The sequence below is a fragment of the Budorcas taxicolor genome, chromosome 11 (assembly GCF_023091745.1).
Source record: "Budorcas taxicolor isolate Tak-1 chromosome 11, Takin1.1, whole genome shotgun sequence".
Taxonomy (NCBI): Eukaryota; Metazoa; Chordata; class Mammalia; order Artiodactyla; family Bovidae; genus Budorcas; species Budorcas taxicolor.
The window spans coordinates 96,665,554-96,689,164 of NC_068920.1; the positions used below are offsets into that span (position 1 = coordinate 96,665,554).

At 41.5% G+C, this 23,611-nt stretch overlaps 1 protein-coding gene across 2 annotated transcripts in view; it reads left to right on the forward strand.

Moving 5' to 3' along the window:
* SPTBN1 (spectrin beta, non-erythrocytic 1) overlaps positions 1 to 23,611 on the forward strand; it is a 209,611-nt gene that overhangs the window by 46,035 nt on the left and 139,965 nt on the right. For both annotated transcript variants that reach the window (XM_052647744.1, XM_052647745.1), the window contains exon 2: positions 16,997 to 17,193. In XM_052647744.1, the coding sequence (XP_052503704.1) occupies positions 17,046 to 17,193 (148 nt within the window). In that variant the 5' untranslated portion in view covers positions 16,997 to 17,045. The remainder of the gene's footprint in view (positions 1 to 16,996; positions 17,194 to 23,611) is intronic.

The following is a 23,611-nucleotide window of genomic DNA, read 5'->3' on the forward strand; positions in this document are numbered from 1 at the left end:
TTACCAGCACTGCACGTTCCCTCTGTCGGCATGAGCCGACCCTCCCTGCCTGCAAAACTGGCACTGGATTTTCCACTAAGAAGGGTTTCAGCAACTGAGTACATTCTTAGTCTTCTGGTAGTGATCCCAGAGTTTAAAACAAATCTTGTTCCCGTGTAGAGCTTATTCTACTGAGCTTATTGGTTTAAAAGAAGAGACATTTTTGGACCCTGGTCATCCAATCTCCACCTGCCCCCAGAGGCTGGAGTCTCCATTCTGATGTATTTCACTGTTTCTTCCTATCTGGAGACAGGAGAATGATCTCGCGGGAACTCGGCCAATCTTTCAACACTCTGTGTACACGGAAGACTAGGTGTCATGTGAGGGGTCTGTTTGCTCACTTGCTTAGTGCCTTTGCAGTCAGAGCATGCAAAGAAGACCAGCACACTCCCTGTCGTCCTTCTACAGACCAGTGTGGGGCAACATGCATTTTAGAGAAATCTCGACAACGGCTCCCTAGTCCCTCAGAGAATCTGAGGAATTTCAAAGTATCCAAGGTGAAGATGCAAAAAGTCTCCATAAGCTTGAGAATGATCATCATTGTAGGTCACCGTGTTGACCCATGCTCTCATCACTGGTCTTACAAACAGGCCTTCTCTTTCTGTCTTTGAATGTATCAATCAGTTCTTTTCAAGAAGCGCATCAGTGTTAGAGACCAGTCTGAAACTTTGTGACCCCATGGACTATACGGTCCATGGAATTCTCCAGGCCAGAATACTGGAGTGGTAGGTAGCCTTTTCCTTCTCCAGGGGATCTTCCTAACCCATGGATTGAATTCAGGTCTCCCTCATTGCAGGCGGATTCTTTACCAGCTGAGCCGTAAGGGAAGCCCTAGAGACCCATCACTGTAAGGCAGAACCAACCAGCTTCTGGCTTAGGAACTGCTAAATGCCTAACTCTTCGTTGTCTCATAGCTTAGTGTGATTGCAGTGAGTGGCTTTCTTGTGTTTTCTTGATGCTTCCAAATATATACGTTCACTTTTTTTCAGACATGATCTGCCTATAGAAAATGGGTGAGATGAGGATGCTTCTAAAAACTGCATTTTAAAATAGCCAAAATAAAGCCAGTTTGGCAGCAGTGTGGTACCTGGGTTGTTGATTTGGTTTGTCACCAGCTCATCTTCTAAGTATCCCCATCCTTATGTCAGAACTAATCTGCAAAGTGACTGATGCTGGGTATGTGAGCACCTTTAAGTGCAGCGGCTGGGACTGATGCAGTCCAGTCCCCTCCGTTAGAGCAAAACTCTGATCAGGAGAATCACAGAGGAATTTCTTAGGGAAATTTGAAACACAGGTACAGTCTCCTTCCCAGACTGAAGAATCAAGGAAAGGTTTTCATATAAGTTGTATCAACAGAAGAATTATAACGCACAAGCTGTTTCATATCGTGATGTTCTGTGACTTCCTTAGATAAAAAATTTTTGCGTTTTCAGATAGCAGGAATGTCTCCACTTTTTGTGAAGGACAAAATCCCTGACTCAGTAATAATGCCCTCAAAAATATGTCACATTAGCACGGGCAGTATTTTCTAAGGAAAACTTTTTTTTTTTTTTTTAATGAACAGATGTTTTACTTGCTACCTGTGATATTAAAGATTATAAACTTACCTAATAAAATATGATAAATATTTCCAGTGGTACTCTTAAAATTAATGTTTCCATTAAAATATAAAAGGCATTCTCAAAACCTTTTGCTCATTTTTTTCCATGGGATTGTGAAACCCAATGTGAATGTTTATAAATATTTGCAGAAGAGTACTTTTGTTTTAAAGAGAATGCAGACATTCTTTTAATATGAAAACACCCCAACCAAGAATGGTTGTAATTAAAGTAATAAAAGATTCAGTTAAAAATAGGCAAAACCATTCTTTTGGAATATGCTCAGCCCCATGGAAGGGGGTATGGTGCATGCCTGGAGAACCACATTGTGAGCACGGTGGTTATTACTACAATGTGTGATCAGAAGAACGGTGAACACTTTGTGGTTAACCAAATCACAGAGGCCTGTTAGTTGAAAGGGATGTTGGAATTCCTGCAGCCCCTCTTTGCACCCAGTACTCAGTCCGCTGCGGCTGCTCTGTCAAATGATACTTACCCACCCCGGGTGAGCCTCTGCTGATGCTGGTGAACTCCCTTGCTCTCTGGCCAGCCCTTTGCATTTTTGGACAGCTCTAGTTGTTAGAAAGCTCCTTCTAACCTTGAGTCACTATGAATTTGTTGCTCACAGCCTGCCAAGGAGTCTGTGCCAGCGCCCACATGAGAGCTCCTAAGCTACTTAAAGAGAGTTGTCTGGTGTCGCTTTAAGAGTGTTTTCCCCTCGGGGGTCCTAAGTTTTGGCCTGGACTCCCAAGGTGTCTTACAGCCTGGCTGCCCGCTTCTGGACATTCTGAGCTGCTCAGAACCCTTGGTGATTATTTTATTTCTGACAGTTGCCCTACCTTCTGCTGGTGCTTCCTATTGAGCTGACCATGTTTTCTTTGCACTGCTGTCAGTTTTCACCGCTTCTAACTTTGGGTAGTTAAAAAAATCTAAATGAAGGATGTGTTCTTAAACACTTATGAGCCCCTTCTTGGTCCAGGGTCCTCTGTGTTGCTGAGTGTGCCTCTGATGATGAGGAAAGTGTTGACCAGCCTGGGCGCTAGGCTTTGAATGTCTCCCACTACCTTTTTAGTTTTGCAGTCAACCCCCTTTGAGTATTGCTATTCAGCCAGCAATAAAGACTTGACTTGGGAAATCAGCCTTTGTAATTTAGATAGAAATTTGATGTTGCCATTTGAAGTTTTCCTTTGGTGATTATGGGAAATCAAAAAATTTAATGTTATAAGTATAGTAGAAAATGTAAAATGTAGATAATTCTTAGGAGATTTATTTCAGTTTTGTTTGAGTTTTTACTGTTTATGGCTTTAATTTGAACAAAGTTGAAATGGCAGTCCACTCCAGCACTCTCGCCTGGAAAACCCCATGGACAGAGGAGCCTGATAGGCTACAGTCCATGGGGTCGCAAAGAGTCGGACACGACTGAACAACTTCACCTTTGGAGAAACTGGAAATTTTTTCTTCCTGATACAGCTGCTCTATTAGGGAAAGTGCATCTAATATCGTTGGACGATTAAAATTTTTTCCATATGAACTTTATTCATTAAATGTTTACCTATTGTCTACCATGTGCTAAGCATTATACCTAGGGATATGTTGCTAAAAAGAGATACTAGTAATTCATAGAGAGTATGGTAAATAAGGTGAGCTAATCTTTTAATAGGTAATTTTTTAAACAGTCTTGGTACATGCCATGAAGAAAAAATGTAACAGGATGCCCTGGGCTGGGGGCTTCAGAAGAGCCTTCCTGGAGAAAGGAATGTTTAGGCTGACTCGGTTCTTATTTGTCTGTTGTCCCTATCTTTAAGGTCGCAAATGATTGAGAGAGAACGTCTCTGCTGATGGGAGATTAGAAAGCCTTCCTGGGACTTCCCTGGTGGCCCAGTGGCTAGACTGCACTCCCAGCACAGGGGGTCCGGGTTTGATCCCTGGTCAGGGTACATGATCCCACATGCCACAACTAAGACATGGCACAGCCAAATAAATGAATATTTTAAAAAAGAAAGCCTTCCTAATTCGCATGCTTTCTGGGTTGAAATTCGCGTTTAATGCAGGAAAGGCAGCTTTAGAGGTCTCTCAGACACCACTAAAAATCGAGCCACTGCTGAGGTGCCCACTCTATTTTCTCTCTGCACAGAATCAAAGGATGCTAACAGTTTGATTCCCTCCAGTTCTCTGAATTGTCCTCCTGTCCTGTTCATTCTTTACTCCATTGCTGAGTTTGACAAAAGAAACAGCAAACTTCTTTGAAAGTGTTTGGAGGAAGGAAAAACAAAGTGTGTGTTATGTTGTAGATATTTTGGGAAGTAGAAAATTGGTTTATTAATAATATATTTTAAAAATATGTTATTAATAACATAACAAGGAGATGACAGTACAGGCTTGACTCTGGTCAGATAAGAAATTTAAAAATACAGTTTCCAAAATCACATCACCAGAGAACTCTTAAAGAAATTCAAAGCTGTCTGGATCCTCTGATTCTTATTCTTTTAAGCCTATATCCTTCTACTGCAGGAACAGGAAAGGTTCCTGGTTTCCTTTGCATTCTCTCCTTAAAAAATTTTTTTTAAATTATCAATATTTTAATTCAGGTTTAGTTAATTTATAGTATTATGTTACTTTCAGGTATGTAGCATAGTGATGCAGTATTTTTGTAGATTATACTCCATTATAGGTTATTACGCTTGTTCCCAGGAAGAAAAGGTATGACAAACAGTATATTAAAAAGCATAGACATCACTTTGCTGACAAAGGTTGGTATAGTCAAAGCTATGGTTTTTCTAGTAATCAGGAGTGGTTGTGGGAGTTGGACCATCAAGAAGGCTGAGCACTAAAAATTTGATGCTTGGACCGCAAAGAGATCAAACCAGTCAATCCTAAAAGAAATCAACCCTGAATATTCATTGGAAGGACTGATGCTGAAGCTCCAATTACCTTGACCGTCTGACGTGAAGAGCTGGTTCATTGGAAAGGACCCTGATGCTGACAGAGATTGAGGGCAAGAGAAGGGGGCGACAGAGGATGAAATGGTTGGATGGTATCACTGACTCAATGGACATGAGTTTGAGCAAATTCTGGGAGATACTGAAGGACAGGGAACCTTAGCGTGTTTCAGTTCACAGGGTTGCAAAGAGTTGGATGCAACTGAGCAACTAACTAAACAACAGAAACTAAGTTATTTCAAGTAATGGCTATAATTCCCTGTGCTGTAGAGTGTGTCCTTGGTGTGCTTTTGCTTTTGAACCTGATTGAGGACTTCACCAGCTAAGACCTCATTTTCATTTTGAAGAAATTTGAGCAATAGAGGGGGAGCCAAGCAAAATATGGACAGGTTGTGCTTGCTGCTTTGCCTTTCTGCCCAGTTTGGAACATTGGGTTGCTGGCATGGTTGGGTTATGGCTTCGCCCTTCAGTGGATGTGTGTGCTTGTGTCTGGTCACCTATAGTGAAAGCACACTTGGTTCTGTATCAGAGAGATCTTCTGTGATTCTAAGCTTAGGCAGTGTTTTAACCAGGGTGCCTCCTTTTTCTCCTATGCCATGCTAAGTCACTTAGTCGTGTCTAGCTCTGTGCGACCCTATGGACTGTAGCCTGTCAGGCTCCTCTGTCCATGGGATTTTCCAGGCAAGAATACTGGAGTGGGTTGCCATGCCCTCCTCCAGGGGATCTTCCCAACCTAAGGATTGAACCTGTGTCTGTTACGTCTCCTGCATTGCCAGATGGGCTGTTTACCACTGAGGCCACTTGGGAAGCCCAATATCAGTGTTTAAATATTACCAAAAGCAAAAGGGAATCTCCACATTTGCTTTAACTGACCTTTGTTACGAAGCTTGGTGCTGAGGACCTTCGTAATCAAGTTTTAAACAGTAAGGTGTAGGATTCGTATGGATTTCAGTCTTTATTGTTAAAAGTTTTTTTTTTTTTTAAAAGAACAAACTTTTTTTTTTTCCAAATTGAGAAAGTTTAAACAAATTTTGGTAGTAGAGGTTTGATCCTGTTAAAATGGTGGTTATTTGAATGTTTCTTTCCGGGATTGATGTCATTTTTCCTTTTCAAGTATCATAGGCCAACCTTTACTCATTTTGTTTATTTGAAAAGTTGCAGATTTCTAAATAGTTTGGGAAACATTTACCAGCCATGCGGAGGGGAGGGTTTGCTGCTAAAGTATAAATGCAAGCAGTGAGGTTTGTTTGTATTGCTCTTCAAGAAAATTGAATTCATATTATAATATTTAAACCTTTGGAAATTGGTATTATTAGACAAGCCTAAGATCTTAGGCATTTTGCAAAGGGGAATGATTCTCAGAATATGACATATTTAAGATTAGTATGTTTATTTATCCCAAATGAGATCTGTGAAATTTGTGATTATTCCATTCCTGTCCGGAGAGGACCCTTCATATTTTGCGAGTTGAAAAGAAATTTCTTACAAAGATTCATTCTTTCCTAAATGAATCTGAGTTAGGAGACTGTCACCCCTTACATAACAATTACAGTTTATCCTGATCCAGGACTCATATAATTTAGGCAGAAGGAGGCATTGTGCCCCAGCATTAGAATGTTCCTTGGTGACACTGCCCACACCTCGTGCCGTTTTCTTTCACCATTGTTTATGAGCCTATGCGGTGGCTGAAGTGCTGGTGCTGAGGGTATGAAGGTTAGCAGGACAGGGAGGACCCCAGCTCTCATGGATCTTAGTGTGTGCCTTGTTCATCATTTCCTGTAGCATTGCCTTGCACTGTGGTTTTACATTTTTCTGTCATTTGATCATTATTCCAGAAAATTGAGATATGCGTTTTCACTTGATAAGATTTACAGAGGATTTTGGCAATGGGCTGTTCTAGAAGTAAAAGCTTCCAAATAGCATGTTATTGCTCCTCTGTTGTTCAGGCACTCATACCTGATACAATTTCCCAAAGAATAAGACTGTGAAATGGCAAGCTCACTCAAAGTCAGGATTGACGTTTTGGCAGCAGTACCCTTAGACCGACATCCTAATGTAATTTAAAACTATCTGGAAGTAAAAGTAAGACCAAAGTGGTTATTTATAGTGGCTCAGAAACTCCGCGTTGGCTATAAGACCGTGATGTTAGGTCTGCATTGAGTTAATGATTTCAATTGTAATTGCCTTTCTATGTTAATAGAACAAAAAAACAAGGATAACTGTAAAGTATATGAAGAAGCCTTGTATTTTAATAGGAATTATTTTTAAATGTTTTCAATTGGTTCACATTAGGTGATTTTCAGGCTTGTAGATAGATACGGGGAAAGCTGACCTTACTTTTGCAAGTCTTTTTTTGAAATAAAGCTAGTGTTAAAAAAATTTTAGACCTTACAAATTTGTATTTAGAATCTAGATAGTATCATATGAAGGTAGAGAAAAGAAATAAGGTACTTTGTTTAAAATTTTAATGTATGAATAGTACATGAGGATAAATTTCTCTGCAGTATATAAGAATTTTTCTTTTGTTTAAAGATACTCAAATAATAAATCTGTTCATAATTTCACTGTTCATTGTGAAGTTTATAAAATGGAGGGTCAGGGAGATGCCTTGTTATTCCCCCTACATTATAATTTTCCTTAGAGAATAATATTCTTGGCCATACTGTATCGTAATGATAAGTTTTTAAGCTACCTTGATGTGACATTTTAAACAGATTGTTATAAAATGAATTATGGTCAGTGTATCTTCTGATAGTGAATCTTTTAAAATATGTAATTTTCTTTATAGTAAGGGTTAATTTTGCTCCTCCAAGTAGAGAACCTGTTTTAACTTGCCCAATTAGAAAATAAAATGTATCTCTAGGACTTTATTCATAAAATTAGAGCTGGCCTTCCAGTGGCATCTGTCATCTGGATAGTAAAGAAGTTACTTCTGAATATTAGGAATGAAAGAGTCTTAGTCTGTGTGGGCTGCAGCTACAACATATTATAGTCTGGGTGGCATATAAACAACATACATTTCTCGTAGCTCTGCAGGCTTGCACGTTTGGTGTCTGGTGAGGGCCTGCTTCCTGGTCCATAGACTGCTGTCATCCTGCTGTGTCTTCACATGATGGAAGGAATGCCTACACTCTGGGCTTTCTCTTATAACTCCATTAGGTGGCCTAATCACCTCCCAAGGCCCAGCTCCAAATGCCATCACATTGGGTGTCAGGATTCAACTGTGAATTCTGGGGGGAGGGAGCACAAACATTCAGTGTGTAGCAGAAGGTTTGTCGTGAGTGCTTTAGTCTTTGAGTGTTGTAGACAGAAGATGGCTAAGCCATCAGCGCTTCCCTGAACTGCTTATGTTAGTGTGAGGCAGGAGTCACCTCCTGTGGGTTTTTACATCAGAGACTGATGAATGGGACCCATGGTGTATGAAATTCCAGTTCTTTAGTACAAAGTAATGTGCTCTTACACTCTTGTCTCCTAAGGCCTGCCTTCAAGTCTTCATTTGCTTCGAGGTAATACGCACGTTTTCTTTAGCCTGGACAGTGGGTTCTTAACCTGTTTTTCATATTCCTTTCCTTCACCAGAACTCTTTTAGATAGTCTGAATTTTTAATGCTGATGAAATTTTAATACCACAGATATACCATATCTGTGCTTACATGAAAGAAAGTTTTTCTCCCCAACCCCCAAGTGAATTTTCATTCTTTGGGAAATATTGTCCCCATTTGGGAACACATGAGCTAGGACACCTGGCTACGTGAGTTGCCTGCCTTACATGGTAATTAGGCTTTGAAGGAGGCTAATCTATTTTCTTATTTATTAAAGAACTTTGGGTCCATTAGATAGTTTTCTGATACGGATCACTATTAAAGGGTTGTTCCTCAAAGCACAAGCTATTTATTCATTCATATAGTCATAAATACTTGGTTCAAACCCTCCTGGCTTCCTCAGTTCCTTGCTCCACCACCACTGGCAGAGCAATTAATGGATAATTAAATAAATATTTATTTAATTAATAAATTTATTAATCTATAAAATAAGGCAGTGATGGTATCTACCTCTGAAGGTTACTGGAGATGACTAAATGAAAAAGCAAATAAAGCACCATGCTCAGCATAAAGTAAGCCAGCAAAAAAATTAGTTTTTTAAAAATATATAATATAAATTTATTTTAATTGGAGGCTAATTACTTTACAGTATTGTATTGGTTTTGCCATACATCAACATGAATCCATCATGGGTGTACTAAATTGTTTTTAATAGTACTAGAGTCCTCATTCGGAGAAGGCAATGGCACCCCACTCCAGTACTCTTGCCTGGAAAATCCCATGCGTGGAGGAGCCTGATAGGCTGCAGTCCGTGGAGTTGCAAAGAGTCTAACACGACTGAGCGACTTCACTTTCACTTTTCACTTTCATGCCTTGGAGAAGGAAATGGCAACCGACTCCGGTGTTCTTGCCTGGAGAATCCCAGGGATGGGGGAGCCTGGTGGGCTGCCGTCTATGGAGTCTCACGGAGTCGGACACGACTGAAGCAACTTAGCAGAGAGAGAGCAGAGACAGAGTTCTCATTGATTGCTAGCCTCATCAGCTCTCTGCATTTTAAAGATTAGATGATTCTAATGGCTCTAGCTTCAGTGGTGATAAAAAATTACAGATGTCGGGTTCATGGCTGTATGATTTGATCCTATTGCTATAGGTCTTCAGGCCCCAGTTTCCATATTTTGTTACTTAAGATAGAAAGCAAAATAATTTGGTTGAAACTTCAAATATAGCAGTAATCCTAATAAATGTACATGGGTTATATTTGCCCACTAAATGACAGACTCTTGGATTAGAATAAAAAATAAGAGACAGACCTAAAACAAAATGACTTTAAAGAGCAGAATGGGGGTGGGGAGGGAAGGCAAATATTACTATCAATAAAAGTAGAATTAATATATGCATGGGGATAAAATAGAATATTTCATAATGTTGACAACCCACCAGGAAGATAATTGTGATTTTGCATGTGCCACAAGGAAAGTCTGTTAATCCACAATCATGGTGGTAGATTTTAACATACTCTGTCACTGATAAGTAAAGCAGACGGATGTTAAGATGACTATAGAGTATTTGAAGACCACCTTTGTTAGTGAGATTTAAGTTTAAACAGGTCTTTGAGCACCCTTCCCTCTCAAAATGGTCTGAGTCGATGAATTTTGGCTGCTTTATGCAGCTGTATCATACTCTTTGTACAGTAGATGTGTTCCCATAAAAATTTTCAAGTAAACTAGATAATTGCAAAAATGAATGGTAAACATTTCTGAAGGACTTTGTGTGCCTTTTCTTATGTTGTCAGCTATCACGCTAGGACTTTCCCTGGGTGTCCTGGTGTTGGTGAACAGACAGTGTTGTTTAGGATGGACTTCTGACTGGCTCCATGAACCTGAGCAATGCTTGGTTAGCCAGACTTATTCATCACAGTGATTCCAGGTGTGGCTTCTTGCGGAGACTCCTCCCTCTTGGCTGACACGTGCTGCACTGCAGAAAGCTTCGGGGGCAAACTTGTGAACAGGGTGTGACTCTCTTGCTTTCTGGCCACTGAAGAATTGAGAGGGTTGAGGCAGCATTCTCAGAGGTCCCTTCCTGGAACCTTTCAGATGTAGTGTGGTCCCTCCAGAGTCCCAGAGCAAGATCTTTTTTTTTTAAGATGAGACCACCAGCAGTCCAGTGTATCCTTTTTCAAGTTTTTTTTTAATCGAAGTGAGAGGGTTTTTTTAAGTGTCTAAAGAACATTTGGATTTGTGAGTCCTGTTGAAGTAATGGTTAGCATATGGTTTTCCTCCTCAAAAAGGGTTGGCAAATGTTAAGTCACCTTCTTCTTTATTTAGTTTATTTAAGTCTTTAATTAATATTGGGTACTAATGAAGTGTGTTTGTGCATGTATGTAGCGCCAATGGAAATTCCATTTATTCTCTCTTTGTTGCTTTGCTGTTTGATATCTGAGTAGTTGGGACAAAAAAATAAATTACTTTCATGGACAAAAACTAAATTAAAAAGGGAAATATAGATTTTAATATGTGTGTAGAGAAGCACTGTATTAAATGCGTGTTCATTTTCATTAACAGCCTAGTCTAAAAGTGTGACTGCCTTGAAAGCAGAGAGCCCAGCAGATCTGTGTAGCTCAGGAGAGTGTGTGTTCTGGGCTTTATATGACTGATGGAGATGGTACCAGTGTGGCAGCTTGAATTGCCGTTGCTTCTGTGGCCTCACCTTCCCATCCTCCATCCAGTCTCCCACTCACCCAGCCAGTCCATACTTAATGCTTCTAGGTACCTTGCTGGGAGTTGAGAAATACAAGGACATTGTGATGGAGACTTGAACTTAAGAGCCTGTGTCCTGCTGATGGTTAGTAAATAGATGTTTTGAAATTACGAAGTGGTCTTATAGTGATAGGGTGGAGGTATATGAGAAGTCTAGGAGGGAAGACATAGGTGGGTTGCCTAACTCAGACTGGGTGGTGGTGGTGGAGGAAGCACCAGGTGTGGCTTCTGGGATGAGCTAACCCCTCAGGTAGCATTTGTGGGAAGAGCAAAGAGTTGTTCTAGGCGGTAGTTTGGAGGTGAGACCAGAGTGTGACTTTTCCTTCAGGAATTGTAACACTTGAGGAGAAGAATACTGAAACCAGGCTGGAGAGCTGGGCTGGCCCCTCACAGACGTTCTCATTTCTCTTCAGAGGGTTCTGGGCGTTATTCAGAAGGCAGATGGATTTATTATTCTGAAGGTTGGGGGCATTTGGTGGATTTTAGTCGTGGGAATCAAGTGGTTAGGATCACATATTAGAAAGGTCCCTCTGGCGGCAGTGTAAGGGGAGTGGATTGGGGGTTGAAATCAGAGGTGAGGTGCTGGAATGAGAAACTATTGCTTGAGCCAATTTAAGATTTTTCAGGAGGTGCAGGGAACCAGGGGGCCTGAATATGGGAGGAGAGAAAAGTGAAGAATGACTGCAAGGTTTCTAGCTGAGGTCGGTGAAGAAAATGAGGTGTCGTTCGGTGAGGGAGTGAGAGAGCAGTACATGGGGTTTGGAGGAAAGAATGAGTTTAGTTGTAGACACTGACTTGGTGATCCTTAGGAGACCCTGCCCTTAGCCGTCCGGGGAGTGATTGTTGGCACAGAGCAGTGGATAACATCATCCCGCAAAACAGTAGAGGGCATTGGAAGGAAACCTGGAGATAAACCATAAAGAACAAAACCCTGTGCGTTGATCTAATACCCATGTGACAGGGAAAATAGATTTGGTACCTTGGAAAATAAACAGATCATGTTTTCCCTCTAGACTTTGCCAGGTGTTGACTTTCAAAGAGGAGGAGAACTAATAACTCAACTCCCGAAGCTGGGAGTGGTGAAGCTCCAGTTTCTTTTCTGTTGTTTGTGACCTTGTGGCCACACAGGCCAGAGCTGGCGGCACCTCTTTGCCTTGTAGGGCTACAGTAATAGTTTCCTCATCTATTTCTGTCTTTGCCAGCTTGAAGGAATAAAGTTGTCTTCTTCATGAAGTAGAAAATGATAAAGCTTTGTGGAACGTCTGTATTTTGGGAAATTCCAGTTCATAGGAATTAGAGTAGGACAGAGGATTAGAGCAGACTAATTTGTGGAGGGGGCTTGGCTTTTTAACTTATTTCTTACTTAAACACGCACACACACACTCTCACATGGTAAGAGAAGAGCAGAGAAGCCCTTCTAATTATCTTCCCAATATGTAGCCACAGAAGACATGGGTTTTATTCATATCACATCTAGGGTATCAGTGATTTATATTCACTCAAGGACTATTTAATGGATTCCTGCTGTGGTGATCAAGTTGGAATTCAGGCCCTCACCGAGCCAGGGAGGCAGTGAGAACCCCTCTCAGCAGTGGGGGTGGTTTTATCTCACGCCAGCCTTAAACAGTCCTCTCCAGCTTTTCTGATGGCAGACCGACCACCAGGCAGGCTTCCAAGATGGGCAGCCCTAATCTTCCCACAGCCATTGAAGTACAGATTGCTTCACTGGCCCTTGGGACACATGACTGATAGCACCTTGGGAAAATGTAGCCCTTTATAGATAACCTCCTGGGGACACCTGGATGTGTGCTGTAAGTCGGCCCCGCAGCTGACACCGTTGTCCCTTGTTGAACTGGGTTATAGGATAGTGATGTGTGTTGCTTGCTGGGCTTTCGGAATCCCTGTGTCACGGACACGCACTCGTCCACGCTCCTGCCTTGTCTCTGATGTTCCCTCACCATCAGGTCCCTGCGCCGTTGCTCTTGAATACCTAGAGGCACCTTTTCACTGTGGCCCTGATGGGGAGATGGGATTTTCAGCTTTGGCATACCCCTGAAGTTTTTAAAAAAATTTTTGTCATCATGAACACTCTAAAGTTTGGCGCAGGTATTGTCTTTGGACAGAGAACTTTGAGGAAAAAATTGCCCCTGGTATCCAAGTTCTTAGGAGCTCAAGTGAAAATCAAAAATAATATAATCGTATTTCTTTCGTTTATAGACTCATGGGAACTCTTGTTTCCCAGTCCCCTCTTGAGGTTTGGAGGAGCAATGGCATTATTAAAGAACACCATTAAAGAAGAAAACTTAGAGGGACTTCCCTGGCGGTCCAGGGGTTAAGACTTAGCCTTTTAATGCAGGGAGTGCAGTTTGATCCCTGGTTGAGGAGCTAAGATCCCACATGCCTTGTGGCCAAAAAACTAAACAGAAGTAGAATTGTCATAAATTCTATAAAGACTTTTAAAATTGTCCACATCAAAAAAAACTGGAAAAAAAGAAAACGTAGCACACCTATGCTTATATTCTTAAAATTACTTATTTAAAACTTGCGTCAAGGACCCAATACTTGCTTGTTGAGGAATTTGTGGACAAGTCAGTGGTTGGAAGATTTATGGGTTGTAGTTGGTCTTACTCTACAGTCAGAGGTTGGCTGGGGTCGGGGGGTGGTGGTGGCGGTTGGTGGAGCCCAGGTTGGTCACTGCCCTGGAGTGATGTGGCTTGTTCTCATCGGTCAGCAGGTGGCACCAAATAGCCAAAACAAATCTGGAAAGAGGTGCGTAGTAGTCAGATTTCACCTTGGGTTGGCTTAAACATTTTGGAATTAATAGTACTTTCACATTTTTCCCCTTAGAGATGGTATTCTCCAAGGCAAAATTTTGTAGAAATCTTTAGTTTTAATGGAGTCCTAAAAATTAACATCTCCAAGGTTAAATGGTACATAACAATATTGATTTTCTTATTGAAGGGATTATGACTGTGGATGTTCAAAGCAACTGTAAGATTCTTCTATAGATATACTTACTGGCTTAGGTGTCTGAATTTTACTGTTTTTATTAAATCTTTTAAATACATTGCTAATGGAGGTGTTAAAATTAATCTACTGATAAATTTGTGTTGTTAACCTGATAATGTCTGCCTTGATGGGAATCTAGGAGTGTACTCCCATCCAAGAAGTTTCTGTTTGAGCAGAGGTGGCTGACTGAGTTACAGCTGTGTGGCTCAGTTGTGAGGTAGACACGATACTTCTCACTTAGGAACATGGAGGATGTGCTGGTGATGTTCTTCGACAGCTTGTGAGAAAACAGCTAATGATGAGAGGGGGTGTCTGTGCTTTTGCCACCAACTGTTACACTGCTTGAGGTGCAGTTCAACTTATTGTCCACAGAAACCTGGTTGCATGGGCCGTATGTGCTTCTGTGCTACAACTTGAGAAAAGCTACGTTTTGAAGAACAGTAAGAGGAATGTTTCTTTTCTGCATTTGTGTTCTTTGTTCGGCGCCATATGTGGGGAAAAATCAGCTCAAGGGGTCCCTTTGTGATTGCTAGGTGGTGTCTGGTTTGATAAGTGCATGAGCTCCAGCGATTGGGTCTGCTAACTTTGGTCTCTGTGCGCATTCTTGGTGCACACTGAATGAGGTTTGTATGAAATGAGCATCTAGGTACAAAATCTTGAAATTTTTGAATCTTAAGATGGGGCGGGTGGGGCAGGATAGGGGAGGCAGAAGATAAACATCTTTTTCCTTGGGACATTTTCCCACAACTAAGTGGGGGAGGGTATGCATCTTTCTTCCTCTTCCCTTTTTCTGAATTTACTCAGATCGTTGTGTATATAAAACATGCAGGAATTTGACTATACCAATATAACTTAAGCACATATCCTTGCCTCCTAGAATCTGTTTTTCACACAGCATCAGAATTGATCTTTTAAAGACATTTGTCCTGTGACATCAGTTGTTACATTAAAAGCCTGCTGTGTCTTCCATCACACTTATCAGCCCTTCGTGTCTGGCCCGACCTGCTGTTGTATCCTCATCTCCTTGTCTCTCACCCTGCCCACCTGACTCTGGCCACACTGAGCTCTTCGTTCCTCCAACAAGCTGTGCTGGTCTCACTGTAGGGCCTTCACATATGTAGTTTGCTTTGCCGAGAACGTTATTCCTCTTGATCTGAGTGTGAAAGATCATTGAGGTCTCAGGACTTCCCTGACCCACCACCAGCTCTGAAATAACCGTTCTTCCATTCTTTTCTGTTTTATCTTTTAAATTAAGATATAACCGACGTATAAGTTTAAGCTGGTAAGTTTAAAAAGGTGTAAGATATGTTGTTTTGATATGTTTATGTAATATAGTATGATTACCATGTAGCATTGGCTAAGACCTCTATCACTTCACATTATTATCTTTTCCTTTTAGTGGTAAGAATGATCAAGTCTGGCGTCTGAGCAGCATTATTGCTGTTATCCTCTGTCACATCGCTCTAGCTTCATTTTATTTTCTTTCGGCTGTCTTGCCTTTTCTTGTGTGCTGTTTGTCCCGCTCACCCTACTAGGGTGTAAGCTTCGCTAGTGCTGGGTCCTTACCTGGTTTACTGTTATCCCCGGCATCTGGAACAGTGCCGAGTGTGTACTGAGTCCTCAGGACATTTTTGGTTCCATGAATGAATAATAGCTATATTGAAGGGAGAAGCTATATATTTACAGCTAAATGTGTTTCACCTAACTCTCTTGAGGGCCCTGTGATAAAGCAAAGATGGCAATGGGCCAAACATTGAGACCAAAGTTCTGAGAATTCCCATTTATCCCTGTAAAACACTGTGGCCGTGGTTGGGCCCCTGAGGTGGGGGTATTGGGGTTGTTAGTAGAATTTGTAATAACACAGTCTTATATGTAATTTCAGTCATTATTTAGTCATTTTTTTGATGTCTGTTAAACACCACCAGTATGTCATTCAGTTCAGTTCAGTCGCTCAGTCGTGTCCGACTCTTTGCAACCCCATGAATCGCAGCACGCCAGGCCTCCCTGGCCATCACCAACTCCCGGGGTTCACTCAAACTCATGTCCATCGATTCGGTGATGCCATCCAGCCATCTCATCCTCTGTTGTCCCCTTCTCCTCCTGCCCCCAATCTCTCCCAGCATCACAGTCTTTTCCAGTGAGTCAACTCTTCGCATGAGGTGGCCAAAGTACTGGAGTTTCAGCTTTAGCATCATTCCTTCCAAAGAAATCCCAGGGCTGATCTCCTTCAGAATGGACTAGTTGGATCTCCTTGCAGTCCAAGGGACTCTCAAGAGTCTTCTCCAACATGATAGTTCAAAAGCATCAATTCTTTGGCGCTCAGCTTTTTTCATAGTCCAACTCTCACATCCATACATGACCACTGGAAAAACCATAGCCTTGACTAGATGGACCTTTGTTGGCAAAGGAATGTCTCTGCTTTTCAATATGCTATCTAGGTTTACTATGTCATTTAATATTAAGCATCAGTTTTCTAACATGTAAATGAGGTGGTTAGATAAAGTGATGTTAGTTCTGTCACATCACGTTGTATGAATTTCTAGGAGAAGCTAAAAGCTTGCAGTTTATGGTGACACACAATAGAAATAAATTTGTTCATTCAGGGACTTCCCTGGTGGTCCAGTGGCTAAGACTCCATGCTCCCAACGCAGGTGGCCTGGGTTCAATCCCTGGTCAGGGAACTAGATCCCACATGCTGCATCTAAGACCTGGCACAGCCAAATAAGTAAATAAACATTAAAAAAAAATGTGTTCATTCAGAAGCCTAAGGAAGGTGTTCATCCAGCTTCAATGCACCTCTAAAATTACAAAGTTTAAACATTAGAAAGAAGGAGGAACCCACCCTTTGTTGGACATCTATCATCTCATTCAGTCTTCTCAACAATCTGTAGAGTATCTTCCCCCGTTAATGTCTGGGGGAACGGAGTCTCAGATGTTAAGTGCTGCGGCCAAGGTCACACACATGAAGCATTGCTGACATTCCAAACCAGCTCTGATGGACTCCCGAGACCTACTCTTGGCACGTAGGACCTGTGTTACCTTCTGCTCACCTCTGCTCAGTAGGTTTGTAGGGTCCAATAGATATCTGACTAGGGTTTTCCTTTTCTTTCTCAGAGACTTCTAAGAAGGCGCTGATGTGGAGGAGCAGCTGAGACGGTCCAAGATGACGACCACAGTAGCCACAGACTACGACAACATTGAGATCCAGCAGCAGTACAGCGACGTCAACAACCGCTGGGACGTGGACGACTGGGACAATGAGAACAGCTCCGCACGGCTCTTTGAGCGGTCGCGCATCAAGGCTCTGGCAGGTAGGTCTTCCTCCCACCCCATCATCGAGTCCTGAGATGCCTTACAGATCCCTTTGAAATCAGTCAGTCTGTTGCCCTCGCACAATAGACTTGTATCTACTTGACCATGTCCTACGAGAGCAAGCTGACCATTTCAGAAGATGGCCAGTTCTCTATTTGGAGAATGGTTGGTCTCAAGGCCAGAATGACTCAGAGCACAGGGTGTTTGTATAGCCGTTCAGAAAGGGTTGCCCTGTGTTTGTCAGATTGTTTTGTTTTTAGCACATCTTATGTTTCAGAATATTGAAGTGTACTGTACCTTAGACATAAAAATACAGTTGACCCTGGAACGATGTGGGAGTTAGGGACACTGACCTGCTGCACATCGAAAATCCACATTTAACTTTTGACTCCCCCAGAACTTAACTTCTGATAGCTCACTGTCAGAACTTAATACTAATAGCCCACTGTTGACCTGAAACCTTATCGATAATATAAACAGTTGACGAATACATAAATTTTGTAAGTTAAATGTATTATATACTATATTCTTGCCATAAAGTAAGCTGGAGAAAAGAAGAAAATGTTAATAAGAAAATCATAAGGAAATAAATACATATACTGTGTATCTATATATTTATTGAAAAAATTGGTGTGTAAGTGTACCTGCACAGTTCAAACTCATGTTGTGTGAGGCAGGGGTCCCCAACCTCTGGACCATGGACTGGTACTTCCTGTCAGATCAGCAACAGCTCTAGATTAGAAATAAAGTGCACAACAAATGTACTGCACTCGAATCATCCCAAAACCATCCCCCCCACTCCTGGTCCATGGAAAAATAGTCTTCCACGAAAGTGGTCCCTGGTGCCAACAAGGTTGGGAACTGCTGGTGTAAAGATCAACAGAATACAAAGAAACATGTTTATTTATGGACTGTGATATATGAATTAACCAGAGGTGTTACAGTACTTACTTTGAGTGGCTAAGGTTAGTTTGTATCACATGCAGAAGTTTTCGATCTGAAGAGCAGTAGCTTAATCTGGTGAGGGCACATTTAATACAGGTAAGTCTGCCATTGATCAAGTTAACAGGCCTGTGTCCCCTACGTTGTGATTTCTCACTCCCTTGTTGCTGTTCAGTTCTTAAAGCACACTTTTACCAGGGCCCTAGGTGAGCAGGGAGTGTTCTGTCTTGTGATGGCCCTGAAGATCAGGAAGGGGCTCAGTCACAGTGAAAAGTCAGCAGTACTGAATACGTGTAAACCATGTGGAGTTTATTCAGAATCTTGCCTCTGTACTTTGAGATTTCAAATAAAATGATTTCTGAGTGAGAAAATCAGGTTTATGTATTTTTTTCCTGATATCTTTAATTATGACCTATAAATTGAAGTCACAGCTTATCATGTAAGAATTGAATCGCTAGTCTATGTCTAACGCAGGATACAGCATGCTTGGGGCTGGTGCATGGGGATGACCCACAGAGATGTTATGGGGAGGGAGGTGGGAGGGGGGTTCATGTTTGGGAACACATGTAAGAATTAAAGACTTTAAAATTAAAAAAAAATTAAAAAAAAAAAAGATTAAAAAAAAAAAAAAAGGTAAGTTTACTGTTAATTGTGAAGATAGCTCACATTTTTGTTACCTTTACAGTATAATGTGATTAAGAGGCATGTACTGCTTAGAGGAGGAACTTAATCCAGAATAGTTTAAATGACAAAGAGAAGTGATACAGTAGTAGGCAAATTCACCTTTAAGCTAGACTTGCTCCTGAGCTTAAGTGGTGTGACCAGGATCCATTTTCTGTCTCTCTGCATTTTGGCTTTGCTGCTGGTGTAGGCTCCATTATCAGGTAGGCTCTTGGGTCCTGGAGTCCCAGGATGGCTGCCCCAGGTTCCGGATCTGTCTGAAAGGACATCCAGCAGAGAAGTGCCCCTCTGATTGCCCGGTGCTGTGCTTCCACTGAGGCCCTGGGATCAGCCTCACCAGCTTGACTGATTATGCTCGTTTCACATGCCTCCCTCAGAACCTTTCTCCACTGGAGTCACAAGAGGTTATGCTGGTTGACATCAGCTAATCAGGCTGCATCTTGGAGTGCAGGGAATGGGGAGTGGTGGGGCCGATGAGGGGTCAGTCCCACCCAGACAGCTTGGCTAGGAAGTGTGGAATGTAATAGGAAAACAGGAAGAGGGAAATGGATGTTGGGGATGAAGCCAGCTGAACGCTGTGGGAAAATTTTCAGTTGCCCTTAGGAGAGTTTGTTTCTTGAGTGGTGGTGACTTAAAGATCTTTCTTGAACTTACCTGGTTTGAGGATACAAATAAATGATTAACCAGATAGTCACTCTAGAACTGGAGCGTTATTTCCTAGCTTATTCACTAACATGGAAACCATGATCCTGTCCTGTGCTAGCAGATTGATTTGTACTTCAATCTCTTACCTCATTTTCTTGAGTTTTCCTTGGAGCCTTTAGACCAGTGTGATACTATAGTGACCAGTCATCTTTGATTACCAGTCAGTTGCTTTCTGGTTCCAGACTGCTGTGTACAGTTGACCTTGGAACAATGGGGATTTTTAACTGTAGAGAATTGGTGTCCCTCACTCCTGTGTTGTCCAAGGGTCAACTATAGTATTTCCTTTTACTTGCCGATTGCAGAGCAGATCCTTGTTCTTTGTTTCTGTAGTTCCAGAGGAGGTCCCCAACTGTTCCTAGGATTAATCAGTTGTCTTTACACTTCCAAAGATGCCTTTCCTTCTGTGTTATCCAGGTCCTTGAACATAATGGTAGTAAGCATGCTTACTGTGTGTCAGGCACTGTTCATTTCATATGTTAAAAGTTAATCCCATAGCAGTTGTGGGGGAGGTTATTATTACCTGCAGGGTAAGCCCATGAACTGATTGAACTGACAGGTGAGGAAACTGAGGCACAGGCAGATTAAGTAGCTTGCCAAGGTCACACTGCTGACAAGTGGCTGAAGGCAGACCAGCTCTGAAGTGTAGAGCCTCCTATTTTTTTGTATTCGATAAAATGCAGAATGATTCTGAGTTCATGGGTGAGAGGAATGATAATGGGTAATTCAGACGTGTTAGAAAGATCTTTAGAAGGCTCAGGAATGCATCCTGTGGCTTGAAGAAGCCATCAGTAACTGTGAGGAGTTATTGAAAAGAAAACATGCTGCCTCCAGGATATATAATGTGAAAAGAAAAAAGAAATTGCTTTCAGTGAATCCAGAAGATGCCAGGAAAACCATCTGTTTATTGAGGAAACTATCTTGCTTGTTTTCTGACTTCCCAGGTCTGTGTGACAGAACAATCTCTGAGCTCTCCAAAAATCCTAACATGCTAATAGCAGGAATAACAGTCCAGTCCAGCAGTGTCTAGAACCGTGGTTCTGGAATTTGAGTGGGCTTCAGAATCTTGTGGAGATCTTGTCAAAGCACAGATTATGGGCCCACTCCCAGAGTTTCTGATTCAGTAAGTCCAGGATGGTACTTGATGATTGACGTTCCTAACAGTTTCCCATGTGATGCTATCATGGCTGGTCTGGGGAATCATGTGTTGAGACTGGTGTAGAGGACTGATGGTCATCTGGTCTACTTTGCCGGGTGTCTGAGGCCATTTCATCTAGAAACAAAACAAATGAACAAATAAACCAGAAACGAACTCACAGAGGTCAGATTAGTGGTTACCATAGGGAAAGGGGGGTGAGAGTGGGTAATGGGGGTGAAGGGTGTCGACGGGTGAATGGATGGTAACTGAAATTGTGCTGGCAATCACTTTGTAGTGTATATAGATGAGAATTCTATTGCTGTGAGCCTGAAGCTTACACGCTTTTTTTAAAAAACCTTTTACTCTTTTAAAGAAATGTAAAAGGTAAACATTTTCTTTTTACAAGTGATGGGTGTTTATGGTTTAGGTTATATTTTGTAGAATCAACACAAATTAAGGCAGGTAATAAAAGTAATCTTTTTAAAAGTGTAACATTTAGCTTGATAAAGTAATTAGAATTAATATCTTTATATCAACACTCATAAACAGTGAATTTTAAAAAATAGGAGGCTGTGTACCAAAATATTCCATGTTTCTTTCTGAGTGATTTTTTTTTCATATCTGTATTTGAGCTTTTTCCTAAAATAAATCTGAACAATTTGATAATTAGGGAAAAAGCATAAAAACATGTTAACATCTAATATCACATCCCAAAGTTTTGATTAATTCCCCCTCCCAATATAATGGCACGCAGAAGTAGTAGGAGAAAGCCTGTGTACAAATGAACATTTCAAAAAATGTCAGAAATTAAAACCAAAATGACTTTGGGAGTTGTCACTCATCAGAATTTATGAGCTAAAATTTTGCAGGAGAGCCTTACTGCAAAGCTGTGGGAATGACAGAAGAAATTGACCTGGAGTTTATGTGATTGTGGAGAATCAAGGAAGCTGAGAAAATGAAGTGAAAGCACCTAATTGTATCTTTTACATTACATGGATAGAGTAAATAACACTTATTTAGTAACTGTGTGTATCAACTAGATTCCCTTTAAACCTGAGTTTTCATTGGGGTGACCAAGCATTTCTTGCTGAAATCCCTGCCCTCATTATAGGCCCCTTCAGGGTGAATCCTCTTCCAGGAGGTGACTGAGGTTCCCCCCAACCCCCACTCCCATCCCCAGGCCCTGTGGTTGTATGGGTCTTTTAATTTGTAATCTCCGGGAAAGCAGGATATTTCTTAGGGCACTAAATGAGCTCTCTAGTGCTAATTAAAATTAGTGGGGACGTTTCAAAAGTATATCCTAAAAAAACTCTGCAGTTACAGATAAAAAAACTCAGGCTGAGGTTTTCTCCAGAAGAAAAGACCTGGATTTTATACAATGAGAGTTAGAGTAGAACTTGCCTCTGCTTTCTGCCCGTTGATTGCAAATTCCAAGGTATCATTAAGGTTACATACTTATATGATTTAGTATACTTAATTCGCAAATGGATAGACCGGCACAGATGGTGGAAACTTATTTTGAAACTGTAGACGAGGAGATTTCCCTGGTGGTCCAGAGGCTGACTCTGAGCTCCCAATGTACGGGGCCTGGGTTTGATCCCTGGCCAGGGAACTAGATCCCACATGTATGTGCTAAGTCATTTCAGTTGTGTCCAACTCTGCGATGCTATGGACCCTAGCCCGCCAGGCTTCTCTATCCAAAGGATTCTCCAGGCAGGAAGACTGGAGTAGGTTGCTATGCCCTCCTCCAGGGGATCTTCCCAATTCAAGGGCTGAACTCCTATGTCTTCTGCATTGGTAGGCAGATTTTTTTTTTTTACCACTAGTGCCACCTAGGAAGCCCAGATCACATGTATCATAACTAAAGATCCTGCATGCTTAAACAGACCCAGTGCAGCCAAATAAATTAATTAAAAGCAAAAAAAAATCAAAAAGAAAAACAGTAACTCCTGTTTAAAAAAAAAAGGTAAAAGATTTTTTAAATTTACCTTTTTTGAGAGAGATGTCTTATTGTTTTTTCTACTAGTAATAATGAGTTTTTTAATTAGATACTGGCTTCATATTTTTTAAGACCTCCTGTACTATAGTGGTTTTACATAGGATTCTACTTCCCAGAATACGCCTGTTAATGTACAATCCATCTCCCCTGCCAGGATGAATACACAAACAAACAAATATATATAAAATATTTTACTTCCTTCTAGTGAAAGTATGGCGCCAGCTTGCTATTGAATATGCAAAGGGATCTATAAAACATGGTCTGGAATGATCCAATTAGGAAGATAAAAGCCTGTTTATTTGTATGCCCAGTGCCAAGAAAGTAGTGCAGGCAACTAGCGCTCTAGTAATTTAGAGGAAAACATTCATTGCGAAAGGGAAAAAAACCAAACCATTTTTAAGAGTCTGAGTCGAGTAATATAAAACCCATTGGAACTTGGAGAGAGACTGAGTCTTGAACCTTGGCGCAGCTGCTTCCGTTTCCACTGCAGCAAACGAGGAGAGGCTGGGCTGCAGGGCTCTGAGAATGCCTTTCATGAAAATAGAAAGCACTTTCAGCCTTCCAAGATGGTACACCACCTTGAGCTTGGACTCATTCCTTGAAAATTAAGCTAGAGCTTTTCTTATTCGCTTGCTCACCACCCTGTTCAGATGGAACACTTTTATGCCCCAAGGGAAAGGCTTTTTGCATGATGGAGTGGGGGGCTTCTCTGGTTGCTCAGCTGGTAAAGAATCTGCCTGCAGTGCAGGAGACATGGGTTTAATCCCTGGGTCAGGAAGATCCTCTGGAGAAGGAAATGACAACCCACTCCAATATTCTTGCCTGGAGAACCCCATGGACAGAGGAGCCTGGCAGGCTACAGTCCATGGGGCTGCAAGAGTCAGACAGGACTTAGTAACTAAATCACCAATCTCTGTTCTCATCTACTCTTGATGCTCTTTGCCTAAATTATGCA